We start from the raw sequence: 23,537 nt of genomic DNA on the forward strand, positions 1-23,537 counted from the left end.
AGTTATTTGGTATCTAAAGTTAGCATGATGCTAAAGTCTTTTGTTATATATATATGTGATTTGATCCTAACCAACGCTAACCCTAAGTCTATGTCTTCTCAAATATTTATATGTATTATATTTATAATGATATCATTATTATATTATGTATAATCTTGCCATATGCGCTTTGAATTGTAAATAAATATCTGTGTGGATTCTCAGTCATCCTATGTGGAACCACCAACAGAGGTTCCACGTAGGAAACTCCTCATCAGTGAATTATACTCGAAGAATTAGGACGAGTCTTCAAGAAAACGCAAACAGGTCCAGATCCTTTATTTTTGCTTTGATTTATTTTTGAAGTGAAAGTTCCAGCTTTTATTTTGAAGGCAAATGCACACGGAATGACAGTTTTGTCAACATCCGCTTTATCCGGAAGTTGTTTTCCGACTCTGTAAGATGAACGCAAGAGGGGATATTTAGTTAATAATTTAGAGAATAATCTCCAAAAATGGAGTGGAAGACAAAAGGTTTGCGTGGTTATTTATAGTTTTTTTTCAGCTAGTATCGGTATTTTCCTCAAATCATACTGTTATTAAAACAGCTACTAAGCTAACGTTAGCTAGTTGCTAAGTTGTTTGTTGACAAAATGTGCTGCTTGAATTGACACCGAAACACTGGTTCTTTTGTTTCTTGCGTCGTGTGCAGGCTCCCCTCTTCCTCCAGCCTCCTTGCATCTCCTCGTCCCTCCGGTGAGGCTCATGTCTGCCTTCGTGTGGCAAGTGGTGCAGCAGCACAGTGTGATGCAGTATGACAAGCTGCTGGACTTCATCAGTTTGGTCACAGAGATGGTCCCGGAGCTTCTGAGTCCCAGACAGAAAGCTCAGCTCCTCCTGGGCCTCCGAGCGAGAGTGAGGAGTGACTCTGTCTTTGTCGAGATCGTTAGATACGAATGTTTTGACGGAGTTGTAGTTAATTTGGAAGCAAATTTCTTTCCATCTTCTTATATTCTTCTATTTACTTGCTTGTGCATAAAGACAAGATATAGACTTAAACATTCCCTTTGTTCCCTTGTGTGGTTAGCTAAAGTAGTATTTCATAAGATATTTTACACTTAAAAAACATTTTTACTGTTGTTGGAATTAATTGTACAGCAAGAGCCACTGTTTGTCATAGGGTCAGGGTCTATTTTTGAATAATTCTGAATAATGTTATTCCAATAATTTAATTGAAGGGTAAGTAAGTATAAAGCTTCATCTGCACCTTTCAAGCCAGCATAAAAGACTCCCTAAACCTGAATCTGACTTAAGACTAGAAGCTTTTACGATATCATGAAAATCTCTTGAGAACCAGCCGAGTAAATGCTGTTTTATTTTTTTGTTATTTTTGTTAACTGCTGTTTCCCACGGTGTCACACATTTCTATCCTCTTCGGTTTTTATTTTGCATCTCCTTCATTTAATTGCAGTTGTATTATTTGCAGTGTTTGTGTCTTGTTATCAGTTTTTAAATCAGTGTATTTTCCCTGTCCTGTGCCTGGTTCTGTGGCCTTACCTGCAGCTGGTTCTGGAGCTGTGTCGTGGTGATGGCGTCTCCAACCTGCAGGCCATCCAGAGCCACCTGGATAAAATCCACTCCTGCAGCTCTGAGCTGAGCTCCAGTGATCAGGTGGTGTATTTTTTAATTTTTTTTATTCGGACAAAAGCCGTGAGCAGAGACAGCATTAGACACATCTAAATCTCAAACGCCCTTTATTGTGTTTTGACAGGCCAGCGCTGATATACTGAAGACCTCTTACAGAAACTTTGCCCAGCTGGTTCAGAACATTTTGAATATTCCTGTTGAAAAGGAGTCCTTTTTTCAAGTGAGTGACTTTGAAAATGTCAGGGCAGGCAGAAAGAGTCCAAGAGCTGTGGTAAAGAAGCAGTTAAGTGCTGATAGTTGAAACATCAACTGTGTGCAGGAGGTTTTTCCCGTACACTACGGCTGTGCCTACAACCAAAGCATCCAGCAGCTTGTCTCTGTGTTCCTGTCCAGACTGGACCAGCTGCTGCCCGTACCGGACCTGCAGCAGGTACTGCAGCACGTCACACATCTGCTGTCTAAACCGTGAATCAAGAACAAACACTTATACACAGGGGGACTGTTACTGTTGCTGTTAACCATTGAATGGCAAATCAAATTTCTTGAGCTGAATGGAAATAAGTGATTATTGTTTTGCTTTTTTGGTGTGAAATTTGTTTTCTCTCCGTCTCAGACAACAGATTGGCTCGTTGAAACGTCTGCGTCAGAAGACTTTGGACGACATCTGTCTGAATCGTTTCCCTTGAAGACTCTTCTGCTTCATCACAAACAGCTGGGAACTCTCAGCTCAGGTGAGAACAGAGATCACTTCAACATTTTATTTTTTATCAATGAGTGATTCAGATGAGTAAAAATGTTAGAGGTCTTTCTCTTTCACAGCTTGGCCAAGCAGTGAGGAGGATGTAGTCTTATCCACGCTGGCTCTCCCTCTCCCTTCTCAGACTGGAGCGGAGAGAATCCATGCGCCGTGTAGCGAGGACGGCGATTATGACGGCGAGGAAGGCGCACTGGCCTTGGGGGATTTAGAAGAAGATCAGAGTCAAAACTCAGATGTCTGTGAAAACGACGAGCTGTCAAAAAAGCAACCGGGTCAGTTGCAGCAGAGCAGAATTAATCTCAAATCACTCGACTTTTTCTAACTAACCTTCTGCTGTTTTCAGGTCCGCGATTATTCATCTGCCCTCAGCGTCCATTCACACAACGCACAAAGAAGAAAGTGCATGAGCACATCCAGACCGAGCATCGCACGACGGCGCCCGTAAAGAAAAAGAAAGCAAGAAGAAAGGCTCATCAGAAAAGTGGAGCCTTGATCGTTGAAAAGAAGAAAGAGGAATGCAACCAAGAGAAAAAGAGGATACGCAGTCAAAAGGACAGCGTTGGCAAGAAACGCGAATCCAAGCAGAAGAAGGAGAACTCGGAAAACAAAGAACAACACAGAGCACAGACGGAGCCCACGGGAGAAGATAAGCGGTTTCTGAGCGCGCGAGCTGTGAGCAAAAATTTCACAGAAGAAGAAACCAAATGCCTGACGTGTGAAAAGGTCTTTGAGCACCCGAACCAGCTGAAGACGCACGCGAGGCTCCACGGCTTCAGGTACCACTGCAGCCAGTGCGAGAAGGGCTTCACCAGCGCGTCGGGGTATTATCAGCACCAGAGGCTGCACAGGAGAGGACGGATATTCACCTGCATGCAGTGCGACAAGGGATTCCTCTGCAGGTACTCGCTCAAGCAGCACGAGCGGCTGCACGCCGGCCCCAGCGACTTTTGCGGCGTCTGCGGGAAAAACTTCAGCAAGTCGGGCTTCGTGAGGCACATGCAGATGCACAGGGGGGAGAAGAACTACCTGTGCACCGTCTGCGGGAAGTCGTTCCTGTCCTCGGGAGAGCTGCTGCTGCACAATCGCTCGCACACCGGCGAGACGCCGTACACCTGCACCCGCTGCGGGAAGGGCTTCTCCTGCAAGAGCCACCTCAACGTCCACACCCGCTCCCACACGGGGGAGCGGCCCTACCTGTGCTCGCAGTGCCCCAAGCGCTTCCTGACGCTCAACTGCCTGAAGAGGCACACGCTCAGTCACAACGGGGTGAAACCGTTTAAGTGTCCGAACTGCGAGAGAGAATTCTCCCAGCAGGGGAACCTGAAAAGACACATGGCAGTTCACAAACCCAACACGTAACGTTTAGCTTTTTATTGTGGACAGAAGATGAGCTGAGTTGGTTGAGTGTAGTCATGAGCAGTACTTTTACTTTTTTTTTACTTTATATTGGCTGTTTACAATCACTAGTATTAATTGAATTCATTTGCAGTTTCTTCATATTTTGCACTTAAAAACAATGACTTAATGTATCAGCAGTGTTTCATGAGGATTACATTTGAATATTGAAAGCTTCCAGTTTCTCAGTTATTCCATCCCTGCTTCCGGTACTTCTGCACGTGAAGAATCTTCGTCCTGTGATCCAGTCGCGTGCAGGTGTTGACGATCTTTAAAGCTGGAAAGAAAAAGCTTAAGGAACAATAAGAGGTGATTTTGCGTGTTGTTTGAAAGCAGCTGAAGAGAAATCTGTTTATAGATCTTTTTCACATCAGTCACAAGTTATTGATTACACCTGATTTAACACCGCGCCATCCACCTTAATGACATTTCCTATGTCGCAAAATATTTATTTAATGCACAACATCCAGAACTAGAAGACTCTGCTGTTTGTTCTTAAACCACAGAGCAGCAACACAATTACATCTAATGAGGGTTACACATCTTTAAACATAAAATGCTGAGTACCAAAGGAGTAAATTAGTGCATCAGGACTTAAATGTATAAAAATAAAAGTATATTTAGGCTGATTGAAATGATGCAGTGTTGCCATCAAGCCTGAGGAGGATCTATGGAGGATCCATAAGTTCAAACTAAAAGTCTGAACTTTAAGACTAAATAAGAAGCAGTTAAAGTCCACAGAGTCTTTACTTTGTGTTCGTGGCAGATTTAAAACTAAATCCATTGAAACGTGAGCTTTTATTTTGTAAGACTTCCCGTGAAGGTGAACTCTGGTGCATGTTGTAGTAACTTGAAAAACCCCAGCTGTAGGAAATGCAATTTATTTGCAATTTTTTAATAACATCATTCCTCAGATAAAAATGCAATGTTACAGGAATATACATCAGATATTAATTTAAAACTTGCTTTCAAGGGACCATACAGTCTAAATATACTTTTTCCTTTTTTTATTTACTGGTAGCGTGCGTTATAAGCAAGACAGACTCTGTCACCAATGACAGACTGACAAGTTACAGATACAAACTGTACATTACTTATTTACAAATCAACTTTTTGTTGGGTTTTTCATTTCACTTTTTATTGAAAATAGGAGTAGAAAAAGTGATTGAATTAATATTCTGATTTATTTCATTTGTATTCTTTCCCTTCCTAAAATCTAAAATGAAATGAGTGAACAAAAAAAGAAAAAATGAAAACAAAATCAAAGAACTCTTCTTTCGAAAAAAAGAGAAGCAGAAGAAGAAGAAGAAGAAGAAGAAGAAAAGGGGTGAGTCAACTGTGAGACCGTGCAGTCGTCACCGAGGAGACAAATGATGTTGGGCCAGTGTCACTTAGCAACCTCAGAACCAATGAAATCCCTCGCATGTTCGCGAGGGGGGAGTGGCTTATGTTAAAGAACTCAGTTACAAAACGGCCACCTGCCTCCACAGCTACCGCAAGCACAAGAACATACTCTAGTTCATTTTTTTTTTCTGACCATAAATAGTGCTGTTATTAAATACTACATTTAACAGTAGCGTCACTACTAATATTAACAACAAATTGGTCTCGGTGAACAACACCTCTCTCCAGAAATGAATCGATAATCGACTTCGCTCTGACGGAAAAGAACAAAAAAATAAAAAGAAAAGAAAACATACAAACAGCTCAGTCCTGTCGAAGGCCCAAAGAGTTAACTTACAAGCCAAGCTGAATCGACGCCGGCAGAGGTCGAATGTGTCGACAAAGAGTAAAAAGCACACCTTTTAAAGTCCCCCGTGGTCAGAGCATACACATCGCCTCCCATTAAACATCTGTCCAAATGTTAACCAAATTAAGGAAGAGCATCGCGACGTCCTACATTCAAAGGGAGGGCTTTTTTTTAGCATTCGTGGTGCGATGTTGAACAAACAAACGCGGGCAGAGACATCCACGGTTGAGTGACGCCGTAAAGCTGACGTCACACCTCTCGAGCCAAAGAACGTCACCGTTCCAAACAGGAAACTCTCCTCGTGGCATTCTTTATGCTCAGACAGGGATTTCTACGAAATTCAAATAAGCGTACGCATGAGAAAAGAATGAGGGATAAACCACGCGAGGCCTTCGAGGTCAAAACAGTCGTCCTAAGTATTCACATAAAAGGTGCTGCTGAAGGTGCTGCTACACAATGAGGAACTACTCTATGTTATTTCTAGGACTACAGGGCAAGCAAATCTCATCTATTGGGTTCAGTTTGGGGGCTCATTAGCTCCCCCAGGGGGAAAAAAACGGGTTGTTTTTAACTTCCTCTAACCTCTGGAACAAATCAAACTGGCGAACATGCAGCAGGTTGAGGGTCCTGTGAGGAAAAAACGTCTTCTGTTTGAGTGTTACTATGTGCTCCCGCGGGTGTTTTTTTCCCAAATTATTTCGAGACACTGGAATAAATTTCCCAATTAATTTGCTTTTCCATCTCATAAAAGATGGTTTCTGTAACTATTCTGGATTAAATAAACTTCATAGCCGTCATTTCGTCCAATTTTGCTGCGAATATTCTGCGTTTACTCACTAGAAACGTCCTCCCAGTCTACTTCCTGTACCGTCAATCACAGATAATCCATCCAGAGTGAAATTTCCTTTTTAAATGAATGCACCGCTGTGATCGGAATTGTAATCCTGATGTTTCTCCGTGAAGTCACACCTTTGCACAAGCAACAAACAGACAAATTTACACACAAAGGAAACTTACCAGTGGTTATTTCTAAACCTAATGGGAGCCTCTACTTGATGGCAAAATGGGTAAAATATTTGTCGTACTATAGAAAAAGCCAGCATATGTAGAGTTGGTTTAAAACAAATGGTTCTTTTAATCGTCCTACAAACCGCAGCATCCTGCTCCAAACTCCCATTCAAATATCTTATAAGTTAGATATAATGTTTCTATTATTTAATATATAAAATAGAAGATGCATGTGATATAAACTTGTATTTAATAATATAATCCCTCTTTAACTTTCTGTCTTCTTTCAGCAGCATCGGCTTCAAAAGAACATCTGTACAACAACGGAATAAAACGAGAGACAACCCTCTGGTTTCTCCAGAAAAGAAGGACCGATGTTTTAATCAGATTCAATTACACGGCAACAGGCTCCGCTAATTTTACCCTAGAAAATAAAACAATCTATATTCAAAATAGTCATCTTAAAATAGTCTTTGTCACGATCGAGCGATGAGCGGGAGACACTTCACGAGAAAATAAAGCGCGTTTTGTCGCGTGGTGAGATCTGAGCGAGCTTCTGCTCCTTCCCTCTCTTTGTGTGTTTTTGTTAGAGTACGTTTTTATTTCGGAGCGCTTTGTGGCTCGTCAGCGTCGAGATATAACGCAGAATATGACAAGGTTGGGTCAGATTTACCACAAGACACTGTGATAACAATTTATTTCCAGACTAAATCCAACCTGTTTCTGCATAAAGAGGAAAAACACATTGGCAGCCGGCCGGATGCTTAACTACTACTTCTTAACTCTGCAAACAATGCAGATGAATTCACTTTTCCACACACATTTAGTTCAAGTCCTCCAAATACTTTTCTTGGAAGAAGAAAAAAAAAAGTAGAAGCTACACGATTTTAATGGCTCAAAACTTAGAGAAATCCTCGGTATGTGGATTTTTTTGGTTCTGTCTTTAGTTGCTAGTTGCAGTGTATGTATATTTATATATGTGTGTGTGTGTGTGTTTTGCTGATGCAGGACTAGTTTTAGAGAGACGCGTCCCTCAGTGCTACAGTAGGAGTATGACCAGTCGCCGGCCTGCACTGGCAGGTTGCTGGTAGATTGACATGTTTCAGACCTCTTTTACAAAACACGGAACAAACACGAGCAAAGACAAGAGATTTAGGACCTGTCTGTCTGGAAAGTTCCCTGCATCCTTCGAACAAAGACCTTCTTATTTCACGGAGTCACGGCATGAGTTGATTAATAGATTTTGGCTGTAGTGAAACTTAAAAAAGGATCTTCATTATCTGCGTCGACTGAAAAGCTCAACAATGTGGAAAACCCCTCAAGCTCGCTATGAGACCCACTGGAGTATATTTCATCCGACCTTTTCTTTAGTAATTACAACTTCCCTGCTGGTTCCTTTTGGTTAATAATACAGTGAATAAAGTGGGACTTTTAATTCAATAAATTCATACTGACCCTCTGTCAGTAGGCTTATACAACACATTTCCAATATTTCACTAACTACATTCCCAAACATGTGTCCTGCCCGCTCCGTACTCTAACATTTTGGTGGTTAAATATTATATATTCATATATATCTTAGCTATATATGGTATATAAAAATATACAATCGTTGGCTAGTGGTGAGACAAAGGATATCATCGTTCACGTAAGGACCAGTACTTTATATCTCCCATGCACATAAAACTTCACTTGGATACATAATTCACCGTGTCGGAACTTAGAGCACCCTGAAATCCAAACATGAGGAAATAAAAGTCTACAATCACCACCCACTCCCTCGCTCCCACCTCCCCCCCAAAAAAGATCTACATCCTTACAACACTGGATTGTCTTTACTCTCTCGGTCTCTGCTTTCACTTGGAGGGATTAATTTAAACTGCAGGCTTTGTGGCAGAGGGCCGTGTGCGGAGAGATCCGGGGAGGTAGCGTACGCATCTGCAGCTCACGAGCCAGATAACAGTATACAGAGGCAGAGATCACAGCTACACACACACAGTACACTACAATCTGGATAATGTGACTAGTAAACTTAGTTCACCCAAGATAAAGGTTACCTGGAGGATCTCTACCTTCTCATAATCAGCATGGAATCAGCTTTAGGTAACGCTTGAATACAACGATAAGTTATAGTGTGTGTGTGTTGTGTACCCCCTGCATGTGTCTAGTAATTAAGGGTAAGTTGGTCCTTCTCATGGGAATTATTCTCACTGGTCCATCTACACGTCATCAATCAGAGACAAACTGACAAGAGACTATGGCAACACTTCTTATTTTAGTCTGAACTCTGGAATAAACACAGCGTCAAGTTTCACGTTCACACCTCCTTCCTTCTCTGGGTTAAGAACCTGAAAATAAACTAAAGAGCCCGTAAAGACACAAGATATGCAAAATGCCATCCCGCCGCCGTCCTTTCGAAATCTAGAGAAGAAATAACCGACTTTAATCACTGTATGTACACTAAATAGAAAAAAAGCTACTCTGGTCATATGATACTCAACCTGATCGGAAACAAAACGACGGCAAAAACCGGGAACGCTCAAAATGTCAACGTGTGAACCTCATGCAATACTGATGGTACACCCACGGACCTCAATCCATTTATAGAACCGTAACCGGAAATAAACAAGCAGACAGGATGTGGTCAAAAGGTATTGAATCGGGGAGATGAAGTCAGCTGGGTTTTCACCTCCTGCACTTTAAAGCCACCGCTGCAATACGTTCGACCGACGCCCCGGCACGAGAAAGATAAATAAATACATCTGTACTATACTGCACTGCAATGTACCTGATTTTCAAGTATGTTAGGTTTTTCTGGCATGGAAACCGCTGAGTTTACTTAAAAATCCAACAAACAGAAAATAATACATCTTCATGATACTGATATATTTTAGCTTTTTTTTCCACTTTCACAAGTTTTTATATTTACTTCGGGAACCTTGTATACAGTCATAGTTATTGCATTGTTTTTGCATATCTTGTGGGTTGCAGGAATACACCCACTCATACCTTTATACTGCAACACAACACCCCATAGTCCATGCTTACCTATATATATATAACAGAAATATAAAAACAGACAAAAAAAAAAGGACTGCAATGCTGCTCCAATCCACACGGGGGCACCACATATCTTAGAATCTCTCACCTTATAAGATTTCTGGATTGGATTGGTATGTTTTTTTTTTTATAAAAGTATAGGATTTGACTTGTAGTTTATGTATAGTCCACGGAAGATTAAAATGGAAAACATCTGTTATGCGTAAATTGGATTTTTTAATACCTTCATTTTAATTTGGCCCAGCGCTCCAGGTAACTGCTGTTTTGCATTACACGGCTTCTAATCTGCTTTGAGAGACTAACATTCATGGCGGTTGGTATACTGGCAGATAAAACGGTTGGTAGCCAGCAGACGTGCTGACTGGCTCCACTGTAGCAGCTTAGATATGGATAAAAAAAACTACAACTGAGGCGCCTGCTCGTTGCGTTTGTCATTTAGCATTTTTTGTGTGGATCACGGAAATCAGCCTAAATAACCAATAGAAACTCCATACTGCCTTTTAAATACAGATCATTTGAAGTTTAGCCCAAATATTAGCACCCTTGAATATATCCAAATCTTTAGACCTTAACGTTTAGACCTTTGACTAAAAAACTTCTTATAGTGAAACTGATGCCACCGCTAGCCACAACCTGCCCTCTCAGTTCATGTTATTTGATAAAGAATAGATCTAGTTCAGTGTTAGAATATAACTGAATCATAATCATGTATAAATGGATCCCGGAAAGATGCGTCTAGGGAGTTTGCAGTATGAACCTAACCACGAGACGACGACGACGCCACTGGAAACATAATTCAACATTCACATTTAAGATTGCATAATAATGACAGGAGTCTGTTACTGGCACAGGATGCAGTGTATGGCAGTGTGTTCATGCGTACCCTTCCCTGCCACAAACCTGCTCTGCTAAAACATGAAGGAGTTAACAGTAAGTCTTTAACAGTGAACCAAAGAAATGCGAGAGTGTCCACGCGCGGGGCGCTCAACAGATTTTTAGACATAATTTATAGAATATATCCAAATTCAGAACGATGTTTATAGTGGTAGTTGTAACATTTTGGAGAGTTTAATTGCTTTAAGTACTATAAAGCTGGCGACATACTACTAATAATAATAATAATAATAATAATAAAAGTAGCGACTGGTAACAGTGATAAAGTTGTCAGGAATGTTTTTTTTTGTTTTTTTTTTTGTTTTTTCTGGAGAAGTTACAGTATCAAAGTGAGACCTGTGCCCTATGTGATGTACTGAGGCTTGATTACCATACCTGGTTATGGCCGAACCTTATCTCAAGTGAAACTATAATCAAGGAACTAAACTACTTTCCGAGACACAAAAGAAAAGCCTACTAGATATATCGTCCAGGACGCAACTTCCCCTCAGAGCGGACGGTTTTTTTATATCCAATTAGAAATGATATCACAGGCAGGAAATTAGTTCAATAGGCTTGTGATATGAGCCTCAGACAAAGAGATGTGATTCAGAAGTCTTGCAGCATCTGTACACCAGCCCTAATAAGAGTTCATTTGGAGTACTAAACGATGACATGATGTGACGTGTGTGTCGCAGCCGAGCGATCGTCAGGGTTCACGAATTCCACTCCACCTCGAAAATCAGAGAAGCAGCAACCGCCAAAGAAAGGCTCCTTACCTCACGGCCGAGCTGCAACTCCGAAACTCTGACCTTCTCTCTGACCTCGCTGCACACCTGACTACCTCTAAACAGGGAAATAAAGCAAAGTAAGATGACTAATTCTTCAAATGCAGAGCGACTTCCGACTCTGCAGCTTGGCTAAAAAGTAAAAACCGTGCTAAAGAAATCGCAAAGCTTTGGAAGCATGCCTGTCCATGGTAACCCTGTGTTAAGGAGGCCCATTGTCACACTCATACACACACACACACACACACACACACACATACACACAAACACCATACTTGTAATGCTACCTTAATTTACTGTCTAGGCTTAGAATCAGCTTTTTAGAATACGTAAGTAACCACTCGGACGCACACGCACATTCGCTCGCACATTTTTTTCTCTTCTGGGAAAAATAAATAAATAAATAGATACAATCTGTAAAAGGTGCATACTGATAGAGAGAAAGACCCCCCTTTTAGTTACACACGCTATCTCACATACAAACCCACACGCACGCACCCACACACACACACACGTCCTGTACTAAAACGCTCATCCGCACGCACAAATTTAGTTACGCACTCGTACGCAAACACTACGCCCTGCTTCAATACTTAAAACCTCTTAAAGTTCTCCTAAAATAAACTGAGCAAAAAATACATTTATAAGACCAGCACCCCGATTGTGCAAACGAATCAAGGATAAATTAAACCAATAACAGCATGAATAGAAAACAAAAATAGTCATGGCTAGCCAGTTTTGCACAATATTGAACTGTTAAATACATAGTGGGCGTGGTCTGTAGAAAGAGTGTGTGGCAGCAAATCCAATAGGATCCCACGCTGAGAGGAAGAGGAGGGCCTCGGAGAAGGAAGTGAGGCTGATTGACGGCAGACCCTGCGTCGGATCCATGCCCAGAGTCTGTTTTCTGTTCAATCGGTCACTCCCGTTCTGGTTCTGGCCTCCGCCCCGCCATCTCCGTGGCCCCGTTCGACAAAAAACACACCTCCCCGAGGGCTGGAAAAGCCAAAAAAAAAGAAGGAAAAAATAAGAAAAAAAACAACAAAGTGACGGAGGGAGCCAGATGGTAAAATAACCAAAGAGGAGGGAGGAAGGATAGAGGAAGGAGTGAGGAGAGGCGAGGTATGAGGCAGAAAAAGGGAGCTCGCTGTGTCTGGTTAGCCACCAAATGCTCCTCCCATTTCCTGTTTTGGGGGCAGCAAGTGGGTGTGGCCAAATGAGGAAAAGGAGGCGAAGCCAGATCAAGGTGGCAGACGTGGTGAGTTCGTCTCTCGCTGACGTCTTACTGACCAGCGGGAAAAAAAAAAGAAAAAAAAAAAGAGCTGGCTAGCCTCCTCCTGGCCAGAGTGTCTCTCCGTCGGTGGCCCCCTATAGCAGTCCCTCAAATCCTTCCCCCCCGTTTTCTGGAGGTGGTGTGTCACCTTACTCCCACCCCCAGGCTGGCAGGGCTGTGCTCCAAGGTTCCTTAGCTTTGGAAGAGGAGGAGAAGTGAGATTTTAAACAGGGGTTTTTCTGGCCCCTGTTTTACTCAATACAGCGCTTCATCATCAGTTAACCGAGAAGGAGGAGTTGACCTTTGACCTCGAGTGGGTGCGGTCAGATTGTAATCCATAACTGACCCCTCCACCAGCTGGTCTGCTGTCCCCGACCTGGCGTCATGGCGGCCAGACAAACAACAGTAACACAACAGCAAAGTAGGCATAGAAAATGAAAACATTAGACACACTATGTTGTCTGCAGGACGTCCCGTGACGAGGCTTCCCGCCTCTGTGGTCTGCCTTCCCTTCGTTCCTTTTTTTTTGCTTGTCTCTACTATTCTGCTCTTCACACGTTGAGGACATGATAAAACTGTGAGGCACTTTAGAGACACACTCAGACACGTGTGGAGAACACACACACACACACACACACGTACATACAAATAGAGAAAATCATAGCCCAGGCAGACACGCACACGCACGAGCATATAGTGTCTTATACTTTACTACAAACATTCACACACATACTAACTCATAGAAACCAGGTGTTTAAGGTTGCATCACTGGCCGCCACTGTCCAGAGCGACAGTGTGTGTGTGTGTGTCTGTGTATGTGTGTGTTTGTGAAGGTTGGGGACAGACAGAGCCAGCCGCGACACCGTTAGCCAGCACTGACCAGCGTCAGTCTGATGTCAGAGAGGCCAGTTGGGCCGATGAACCCGTCGAGCCGACTCCTACAAGCTTGTCACGCACTCCATATCCTCGTCCTCCAACAGCCCGCTGTTCCTCTGTCGCGCTCCTCCGATCACAACCGAGCTTCTGTGGTGCCCCTCTTCCCTCCCTCCCGCCTCTTCCTCCTCCTCCTCTCGTTCCCTCCCCCTGGCTAGCAGCTCCTGCCGCTCCTCTATAGAGGACGGCCCGTGGACGGAGCCCCTGCTCCCTCCCGCCTCTCCGCCGCCTTCGCTAGGACTCGAGCTGACCGCTCGGTCCCTGTGCGTTACTGCTGCCGCTGCCGCTGCTGCCGCCGCCGCCGCCGCCGTGTGGAAGGGGAGGAGGTTGCCGTTAGGGTTGTGCTGAGGGGCGGCGGCGGCGCTGGACGTGGCGTTCGTGGGGGAGTTGCCGTTGAGAATGTTGTTGGCGGCGTGCTCCATCTCCTCGATGGTCATGTCGCAAGCGTCGGCCAACTCGGCTTTGGTCGCCTCAATGAAGGACGGGTCCTGGGCGAAATGGCCCAAGCCCTCTGATATTAGCACCTTTAGAAACGGGGGAAAGAGAGCGGACAATGAAGAGAGACGTTTAATGTTTTCTGGGTTACATTAAAGAGAGTATCTTCCTTCAACCTGTACACATGCAAGTAGGGATGGGCATCCATAACCGGTTCTTTTAAAAAACCAACTGGTTCAATTCATCGCTAACATTGACATTCATGCTTATCGATTCCACTTATCCAGGGGTCTTCAAGTTTTTCCAAACTGATTAAGATTAAGTAGGGACCTGGTTCCCAGGTTCAAACATCATTATTTATTTATTGTTATTTCAAACGCAATATGAAATTAAAAGTTAAAGGAAACATTTTGGCCTCAGTGGTTGGCTGATGTCAGCGAGTTGCACTGTTAGCTTCTTTTCTGCTAATATTGCATAATAGTGCTTCTGGATTTCACCTGGGGACTGAACATGCTCTCATCCAATTGCAGGGAACCTGTGGTTGGCAACGTGTAATGTGCGGCCTCGTGATTGGCTCAGCAGCGATGGGGGCGGGGCCTACTGTGTACAGAAAGCTTAGATTGACTTGCTAGTGTGTCGCTCTGTGTGAAACGGTGCACTGTTGAGACAGCTCTTGTGTCGCTGAATGAGTGAAGTACTGACTGATAGGTCACATCTTCTGCCATCTTCTGCACGTCACTCACGCCGCGTGACAAAAAGGAAGATGGCAGAGAGGCTGAAAAGGACTAAAGTGTGGCTTCACCTCACCAGAAGGGACTGTAACAGTGCAACATGCAACTTATGCAGCACCGTAATTTCAAGCAAGGGCAGCAACACCACCAACAAGCTGAAGCATTTGGCATCGAAGCACTGCATTAAACACCGAAAGTGCCATGTGTTTGACAATCAAAGTCTCAGCAGAGCAGTGGTAGTGAGGATCCAGTGACCAATTTCCTATTTGTTTTCTTACCCAAGCTCTTATCTCTTGTTATGAAGCTCAGTAAAATTGCTGTTGTTTACACAAAATCACGAACACCTAATTTTTCTAGACCAAAAATTCACAGCAGGAAACAATAAGCAGAATCGATAATGGATCGGTATCAATAAAATCTTATCGATGCCCATCCCTACATGCAAGGCACATGCAATGCTTACCGCCTCCACCAAACTGCCTGCGCTGCCATGACATAGCGAGCTGGAGTCTTTTCCCAGTAGCGAGGGCACTGTCAGCGACACCGGCCGCGGTGCTCTCTGACTGGACGCTGACATGCTAGGTGTGGGGCTGGTCCCCCGGCTGTTCCCATTACTGTCGCTGTACCTAGAGGGCAAAGCATTCGTTGAGTTAAAAACATGACTGTGCCAACAGTATCATGCAGACCAGGGGTTTTCAAAGTGTGGGATAGCGAGCATCTGCTAAGAGAGCTCAAAAGCAGCCGTTACTGTTATTGTTGATAATTTGTATGCCACGCACGCTTGGTCTTTAAACTTTGGTGCTTTAGTTTCAGTATGATGGTGCAATTTACATGGTCGCATGCTGTCGTTAAATAGCACCTCTTTGCAAATAACAGTATGTTTACATGCACGTAATCCGACTTTAACCACACAACAAGTGCACATAAACGCGTTACTTCAACTAACATTGGAGTTCTCCTTTTGCAACTAAGACAGATAATGCATTGTAAATCAGTTTTCCCTGGCATGTATACGCCTTAATCTGAGTTTAACTAGACAACGCATGTGCGCATGTGCATGCTCCACAACCGCTCTTTTCTGCACCAATAATAGCGCGCACATTACGTACGAGATTAAAAAAGCTGTACTATTATCTGTCTAGTCGTATTTAACGTAATAGATCAACCGGAAAGGGGGCCGTATTAACTCGCTGAAAAGACACGTATTGCCTCCTAGTGTGGTGGAGGACACGTTCAGTTATTCGATTTTCTACGTTGCATGTAAACTGGGACAAGGACCACATTCAGAAAGTCGAATTTTGAGCATAGCTCGATAAAGCTGTGCATGCACCGTCAGGGCCAATAAATAAAAAGCCAAACTTTAAGTAATCAGGGTCACACTTCTTCTGTTTTCTGCTCGCCTCAGACTCTGTGTTCTCTCTCACTTTCACTTGAGGGGTAGCCTACTAAAAACCAATCCACTCTGCCCCTCGCATGCACAGTAGTTAGGTAACCAGATGTTTACACTTTTTTCTAGGTTTATTTTTTCTCACGCCGCGCCTCCCCCCTGAAGTCCTCTGGCGCCCCCCAGGGGAGGCGCGCCTCACACTTTGAAAACCGCTGATGTAGACTGTTATTTGTAGCCGCTCCTTTCAAAGCCTTACCACGGCCCACAGTTGACAGAGGGCAAGCTGGTATTGAGCTTTTCATGGGAGTTGGAGCCCTCTAGCCTCAGAGAGGGAACTCGCTGGTAGGAGGCATCACTGCAATGGCCTGGAGAAGCAGTATGGAGAAAAAAAAAAAAGCAATGCAGTTACAGAGCTGTATTTGACAAATAGTTTATTTGCCCTTTCGGCGTGAGAAGATGTGTGCACCTGTGGGACTGGCTGGAGGCGTGGAGCACAGCCGACTGAAGAGGGTAGGCGAATGGCTTCTTCTGAGCAGAGGACTCAGTCCTGCCACAGCCAACGCCTGGAGGAGGAGGAGGAGGAGGAGGAGGAGGAGGAGGAGGAGGGGGAGGAGGAGAGCAGAGGAAGGTTAGGTCTGCCTCAAACTCATACGCTGTAGTTAAAATATATTTACAGCTTGTTTATGTGTAACCTCGAGTCTTCATTATAAGGGTGTCAACTACCTGATGATGTACGAGATGTAAGGGTACAGCCGTCTTCTGGGAGACGTCCGGCCTTGACTGTCTCCGGAGACACTCCAGATGGAAGGACGACCTCCTCCCTGGCACCCGCGCCACAAATACGCAAATACACGTGTAAGTGCGGTCACACGAGCAGACAAGCTGCGCCGAAACGTACAGGAAAGATGTGGTTGATCTGTGAATGTGCGTCCACTCACCCAGAGACGTGGGGCAGAGGAAGACTCTCCTGGGAGACTGCCACCCTCCTCCTCCTCTTCTGTCCTCCACCTCCTCTGCTTCCTCCATGGGAGTCAGCTGCTTACACGTTTCATCGTGATACACCAGCCTAATGTGTGGCACAGAAACACACGTGAGACGTTAGGCGAGCCTCGCAAAGCTGGTAAAATTTTGACTTTTTGCCGAGTGTGCGTTTGTTTCAGCGGTACATGTCTGAGGAGAGCGAGTGGTCGTCCTCTGGGAACTCCCTGTCGTCCCCATAACTCTCATCGTACGTCTCCTCCGTCGACCCTTCCCCCCTCCGGATGATCGGCAGGCGACTGTCGCTCGAGTCCGAGCTACAAACAAACAAGCAAACGACAGGACGAGCAAAAACAAAAAAAAAAATAAACATAAACACACACCACAAATGGAGGTAAAACAGGTAGACAAATAGGCAAACGGATGTAAACACACAGAAAAAAAAAAAAAGCAGATGATTAGCAAAAAGGAGCTTAGGAGGGGACGGGAAAAAACCCACGGAGGCTTAACTACTGCATGTAGGAAAAGGAAGGAGGAGAAGAAGAAGTTTAAGGAGGAGTGGGCGGGAATTCAGCTATTTTTGTAGAAGCGAAATGGTGAAGAGCGTTAAAGGCAGCACCTGGAATATGAGAAATGATAGCAGGACTGAAGGTCAGACATCTTTAAAGAGTAAAGAGATGGGCGCGGTAATGAAGGACTGTACGAGCTAATGTTGCTGGCTAACCCTTTGAGAGCAGCATTTCAATGTAGGTCTGCAGGGAAATTAAACACAAACTCTAACTTATGCTGTTGTCATCATTCCAAGTGAAGGCCAATTAAGTCAGAGAATCAGAGGCAGTCAGATTTATATTTTTTTTTGCTGCACTACACTCGATAAAATGTTAATAAAGTTTAATAAAGCACAAAAATATCTAAACTTGGCATATAATCCATAACAAGATGCATAGTCCCTGCATCTCAAAGATGTCTTCTCATCAGTCACATCTATTTCATACCCCAGCCGTAAGCTTTAAGGAGACATTTGGATATTTGAATTTTTATTTATCCGTCTTCATCAGATTGTCCGGTGGCAATGGAAACTTCTCTCAAGAACACTCTGATGAAGATAGAGTGAAATACAATTTCAAAATGCCACAATGTCCCTTTAATCAGCTATTTAAGGGCTCCAGAGCAAACTCTGGGTTAGAACAACATTCGATAGAAAAAAAAGTCTGACTTTGCCGAAGCACAGGTGGAGGTTAACGCGTTGCTGAATCAATCGAATCCAAAGAGACGGCACATCGGAAAGCTCATACTTGGCTTTACCTGCAACTTAATTCTCCTCTGTGGGACTAGCCTACGCACGTAGCCTACGCCGGTGCAAGCGATTTATACTTGTGCACTCTGCAAAACCACCTCCAAACACTAGTCGGCGCTGTGACTTTTTAGCCAGCCTGGTTAATTTTTGTTTCTACTTCCTGCTTCACTTTCTCACAATGGAAACTATGGCTGAAATTTCACGCAAAAGTTTGTATCTCGAACCTCCTCAGTTAACCTTTCCTTCAATGTGTTTCATCATCACTGATTCAAAACAATCAATTTGAAAATAGTGGAGATGGAGAAGCAGCCGTAGATACTAAATCAAAAACACGCTACTACCAAGTGGACCAATCACAGCTCTTATGGTCTGCGACGCCGTAACACGTAATCACATTTCTGAGGAGGTGCACGTCAGGCTACAGCGCTAGGGTCTGGTTAAATTGCTGCAGAGGTATAAACCGTGCATTAATACTGAATGAAATATGACAATAAATAATAAATAAACACGCTATTGAAGATGTAGTGAGTGAACTTGTCTTGTTTTTCATCTAAAGGTTGCTATTTAAAGTTTTAGATTAACCTTTTATGGATCAAAGTCCAAAATTTAAATTATGCAAGGCCAATTTCATGGAAACAACAAAAGAACAGCCACCACAATATAACTTTAGTCGAGAAGTGTTCATTTTCCACTATAACATAAATGCGCTGCACGTTCAAACTAGCAGATAAGTATGAGCTTTCAGGTGTTTCCATGCATTTCTAAGCAGATGACATTGTGTCTAACCCAGACATGCCTTTACAGACGATAAAACAGCAGCAGCAACAGCAGCCCTCGATAGGAAAGGTTTGGCCATGTTGCACCAAACGCTCCATCTGTGGCTTTGGTAGCTGATTTTATAATAGCAGCGTGTAGCCTGGCTTTTGCTGTAGCGACTAAAGCACTATGTGCATAGCAACAAGTGTCACTATAGCACCTTAACAGCTTTGCTTTATTTATATATATATATATATAGCATCATGAAATCTTTGAGCGCACTGAGGGGACTAACATAAAAAAAAAAACACACACGCACACACTTTCTCTCTCTGTCCCCTTACAACATACCGCATGAGGGTGTCATAAAAACACGTCCTGCTTGCCACCAGAAACAAAAGACAGGGAAAGAGAGCAGGAAGTAAAAAGAAAGTGAAGGAAATAGTGGAATAGTAATAGTTTCAGTTCAAAAGCACGTAAGCAAGTAGAAAAACGAAAGAGGAGACTCCGACGAAACGCTTAGATAAAGGGAATCACAGGGAGACGCTCTCTGCTCTGCGCTCACCTTTTTGGAGGAAAGCACCATGCAGACCTCGGCAGGAGGATGGGGGTGAGTGGCTGCCCCGTGTGCCCATCCACAGTGCTTATGGACGGGCTCGGGAATCGACTGATGCCCTGGGTCGTCACCCCGGCCATGCCGGTGTTGTTGGCGTTGTTGATGTTGGCGTTGGAGCCGGAGGAGGAGTACGAGGAAGGGGTGAAGGTGGTCGAGTCCATGAGCTTCTCGTGGGACGGGCTCTCGCCCTCGCACGGCGAACCCTTCTGGCTGATGTGCAGAGGACGCTGGGTGGTGAAGGACTGCGGGAAGGACCCGCGGCCGTCGCTCTGGTTGTAGTAGTTGACGTGGTTTCCGAACAACCCGCCGGAGCGCTGTGGCGTCAAGGGGAGGGAAAGCAAAGAGGAACCAAAAACAATATATTAAAATAACGCTAAAACGCTAAAACATGTGTTTCTGCACACAGCAATTTACTACTGTCACATTCACAACTAGCAGCAATAAAAAAAATATATACTCAGCCATCACGGCAATGCAAAGCAAAGGCATGTTGTCAAAAAAAACTCTAAATCTTTGTCTGAAATGTCTATATTTGCTAATCTTATTTATTTCCCTTTAGCCACTGCTGGTAGAAAACACATAGAAGTATTTATTTCAGCTAATCTGTATTATATACATCTATAAAACAAACAAACAAAATAGCACATGAATGTTGCAATGGTGGTGAAAATGGAAGGCTCACAACTTGTTTAACTCACCCTCTCAGCAAAGGAGTGGAAGACGCTTTGTGTGTGTGTGTCTGAGTCTGTGTGTGTACAGCTCAGGTGCTCAATATTTTGCAGCAATATCAGTCTGTTTCCTTTTGTGTGTTATCAGGTAAAAGTAATGTTATGTCTCAGAACTCTCTGTTCCCCATTTAAAACCCAGATCCATGGTTTCGATTTGCTGTAACTCGCAGCCAAGCTATGTGGTGGAAAATGAGGCTCGTTAAAATATTACTGACTCTGAGCACATGCAGGCATGTACGTGTAAGTGCATGGAGCGATAAATACGGCTTCAAGCTGGCGTTGATCATCTCTCTCTCACTCTTTCTTTCTTTCTTTCTCTCTCTCTGGAGAGTGAGTGAAGGTGTGTGTATCCAACCTTTACCCTGAAGATATCGTCCTCGGATGCCGCTGACACGGGCTCCTTCAGGCCTTTGTCCAGCTCCTCCTCCACGGTCAGATCCCCAGAGATGGCCCTCCTAATCTCTGGACCGATGTCATGCAACGTCCGCAGGCCCGCCTACACACAGACCAAACACCATGAAGTGCTGCTTACTTGGTGGTTTCTTTCTCGAGTTCATTCATAAAAAAAAAAGCTTGCTACAAACACTGTTAGTGCAGATAGCTTATCAGACTGTGTGCAGCATCAAAACATCTGCGTGTACCTGCAGAGATAGGGCAGTTTTTGGCGGCACCTTCGCCACCAGCCCTTGTTCTTTCCTTTTCTTAAATTTGCGGAAATATTCCTGGATGAGGAAGGTAGCGTAGAACTTCCCGACTGTAACTTCATCATCTGCAAAAAAAAAAAAAGAAGAGAAAAATCATCGTTAAAATATTCATTTTCAAAAATACTGCCTCACAGTAAAATTTAGAAAAGCGATTACTAATGATGCTGGAAATGTTTTTTTTTTAAGCTAAGGCTACTTACCACCAGCAGGGGGCACTACTTGATCCAAGAGCTTCATGCTGGTTCGCTTCCAGATCTTCTTCACTATTGCCCTCAGTTCCTCGTTGGCCTGCTCCAGGTTGCCTGCACACACATCATAAATACTGTCCGTCTGAAGCTGTATTTTCAGAGTTACACATTAAAATTATAATTAAAGCCTCATCAGAGCTTCTGTTTGTACATTTAACACTGAATCGAAGGTTTCCAGTGGTGGACAGTTACACAGGACAGTTTTTACACCTTGACATTAATATACAGTTGTTACCACTATCGTAATGCTCCTTAACTATGGTAAAAAAAAGTAATTCACACTAAAAAATCATTTGTCCCCAAGGGACAATTTTAAAGAGGCATAAGTGGCTAAAAATAGACACACAATCAATAGACATGGAGACACAAAAGCAGCACATAACAATCCCAAATGATTTATAAAGTGCTTCAATCTAGCGTGCATTTGTGCATTTTATATATAAATGCACAAAAGCAGACATCCACGTATATGTGTGTTACCTTCCGTCTTGATCCTGAGTGCGGTTCTGACCAGGGCGAACAGCGTGGCGTTGAACATCACTGTCCCGTCGCTGTTCAGAGGCATGTTCATCGACACCAGGCGCTGCACGAGACAGATCACACGGTTAGATTAACAAGATGATGAATTTTAACGGGTCAAATTTCCTTCAAAGGCGCCAACAGACACCAGCAGCTATTCTGCTAGAGATTTTTGAGATATTTTCTCTATGAGTATGAGGTTTGTTGTCCATATGTCAAAGTCCATACATACATAAATATATAACATATATATCAGATCGTTTTAATTATGCACAACAAATATAGTATACTATATTCTTTTGTTTTTGTAATAAGTTTTTATTTTAGTTTTCTTTATTTTTTATTTTCTAATATTTATGTTAGGCATATGCATTATACTCAGTTTTGAATAAATAAATATACATGTATATCCCATTATATTCCTCCCATTCGTGAGCACCAACCCTAACCCCTAACCCTAAACCCTAATTAATTAAATTAAGGAAAAAAAAAAAAAAATTAAAAATAAAAAATTAAATAAAACAATTGCTTATTCACACATATTTACATTTCACAAGTGAATATAAATACATATATGGGCTAAACAATTGAAACAATAAAGTGTACAAACTGGAAGGTCAAAGTATACTCTAATATGTGTAGTATACACAGAAAACCCTTTAACATAGTCTTTGTGAAATAGGAACTTGAGGGAATGAGGGGATGTGCTTACCTTGCATGCCACCCTGTGCGGACAGAGCTTTCCGAAGCCGAGGGGAGGCTGGATCCTCCGGAGCAGAGTCACCACGTCAAGGTGCTTTATTCTCCCCCTGAAAGCAGCACAGACGACAGACACACCTCACTACCTCACAACCTCCTCCCAGGACAGTGTCATTACTCTAACAGCGGTCTCTGCCCGAAACTTACTTTGCTTCTGGGTCATATTCTGCCCAGATCCTCTTGAATTCATCAAGATGATGCGGCCCCAGGATCGACCAATCGCGCGTCAGGTAGTCAAAGTTGTCCATGATTACAGCCACAAACAGGTTGATGATCTGGGGGGGAAAATCAGAAATCGGTGAGAAATGAAATTAAGCCTGAGATCTACGATGTTCTCTCTCCGTCTGTGTACTTTACCAGAAAGGCACAGAGCATGTAGAAGCTAACGAAGTAGATGATGGCGAACTGGCTGCCGCAGTCCTCGCTGGGAGTGCTGTTCTCGTTGGTCGAGCCGTTCTCGCACGGCCGGTGGGGCGAGCACGCCAGCATGATCTCCTGCCACGCCTCGCCTGTCGCGCACCTGACACGGCAACGCACGCATTCGCACGAGTGCGCACGCGGCAGACAAACACGTGATGGCACACGATGACACGAACGCATGGGTGTGTGCATGTATGCGTGGAGGCATACAGGCAGTGTAGTGACGCACAATTACAAAGACAGAGGAAAAAAAAAAGAAAAGAGGGAGATGCACACAAGTGTTAGAGTGTGAACAGTAGAAACACACAATTTTAAGATTATTTATACCCTGATACACTGAAATCAAATTTTAAAAAGATTTTTGCATTTGATATAATTGAACGTCTGTCTTCCATTCTGAATACTTCATTTAATTTGGATTATAAGTACTTACTAAATCTAAGCCCATGACAGCAAATATGAAGTATCCACATGTACTGTCTCTCTGAATGGAAGCC

At 43.5% G+C, this 23,537-nt stretch overlaps 2 protein-coding genes across 3 annotated transcripts in view; one reads left to right on the plus strand and one right to left on the minus strand.

Annotated features, from left to right (window-relative positions):
* The first annotated feature begins 404 nt into the window (after positions 1 to 404).
* LOC124999865 (zinc finger protein 436-like) lies at positions 405 to 5,472 on the plus strand. Of its 2 annotated transcripts, none has more exons than XM_047575054.1 (8): positions 405 to 512; positions 691 to 893; positions 1,542 to 1,649; positions 1,750 to 1,845; positions 1,945 to 2,055; positions 2,239 to 2,356; positions 2,445 to 2,654; positions 2,726 to 5,472. In XM_047575054.1, the coding sequence occupies exons 1-8, from the start codon at positions 494 to 496 to the stop codon at positions 3,739 to 3,741; spliced, it is 1,881 nt and encodes a 626-aa protein (XP_047431010.1). In that variant the 5' UTR covers positions 405 to 493; the 3' UTR covers positions 3,742 to 5,472. The 2 variants fall into 2 exon arrangements, with proteins under 2 accessions (XP_047431010.1, XP_047431011.1); XM_047575055.1 differs by having other exon boundaries at positions 412 to 512; positions 691 to 734.
* cacna1c (calcium channel, voltage-dependent, L type, alpha 1C subunit) overlaps positions 4,643 to 23,537 on the minus strand; it is a 186,529-nt gene continuing 167,634 nt past the window's right edge. Inside the window, exons 39-54 of the mRNA XM_047575051.1 lie at positions 22,978 to 23,140; positions 22,768 to 22,895; positions 22,574 to 22,670; positions 21,823 to 21,925; positions 21,295 to 21,396; positions 21,032 to 21,159; positions 20,752 to 20,886; positions 19,612 to 19,976; positions 19,398 to 19,424; positions 17,182 to 17,310; positions 16,954 to 17,081; positions 16,739 to 16,836; positions 16,482 to 16,578; positions 16,272 to 16,380; positions 15,092 to 15,254; positions 4,643 to 13,986 (exon numbers count right to left, since the gene is read on the minus strand). Coding sequence (XP_047431007.1) covers positions 13,468 to 13,986; positions 15,092 to 15,254; positions 16,272 to 16,380; positions 16,482 to 16,578; positions 16,739 to 16,836; positions 16,954 to 17,081; positions 17,182 to 17,310; positions 19,398 to 19,424; positions 19,612 to 19,976; positions 20,752 to 20,886; positions 21,032 to 21,159; positions 21,295 to 21,396; positions 21,823 to 21,925; positions 22,574 to 22,670; positions 22,768 to 22,895; positions 22,978 to 23,140 — 2,491 coding nt within the window. The 3' untranslated portion in view covers positions 4,643 to 13,467. The remainder of the gene's footprint in view (positions 13,987 to 15,091; positions 15,255 to 16,271; positions 16,381 to 16,481; positions 16,579 to 16,738; positions 16,837 to 16,953; positions 17,082 to 17,181; positions 17,311 to 19,397; positions 19,425 to 19,611; positions 19,977 to 20,751; positions 20,887 to 21,031; positions 21,160 to 21,294; positions 21,397 to 21,822; positions 21,926 to 22,573; positions 22,671 to 22,767; positions 22,896 to 22,977; positions 23,141 to 23,537) is intronic.

The sequence above is a fragment of the Mugil cephalus genome, chromosome 22 (genome assembly GCF_022458985.1).
Source record: "Mugil cephalus isolate CIBA_MC_2020 chromosome 22, CIBA_Mcephalus_1.1, whole genome shotgun sequence".
NCBI classification, from domain to species: Eukaryota; Metazoa; Chordata; class Actinopteri; order Mugiliformes; family Mugilidae; genus Mugil; species Mugil cephalus.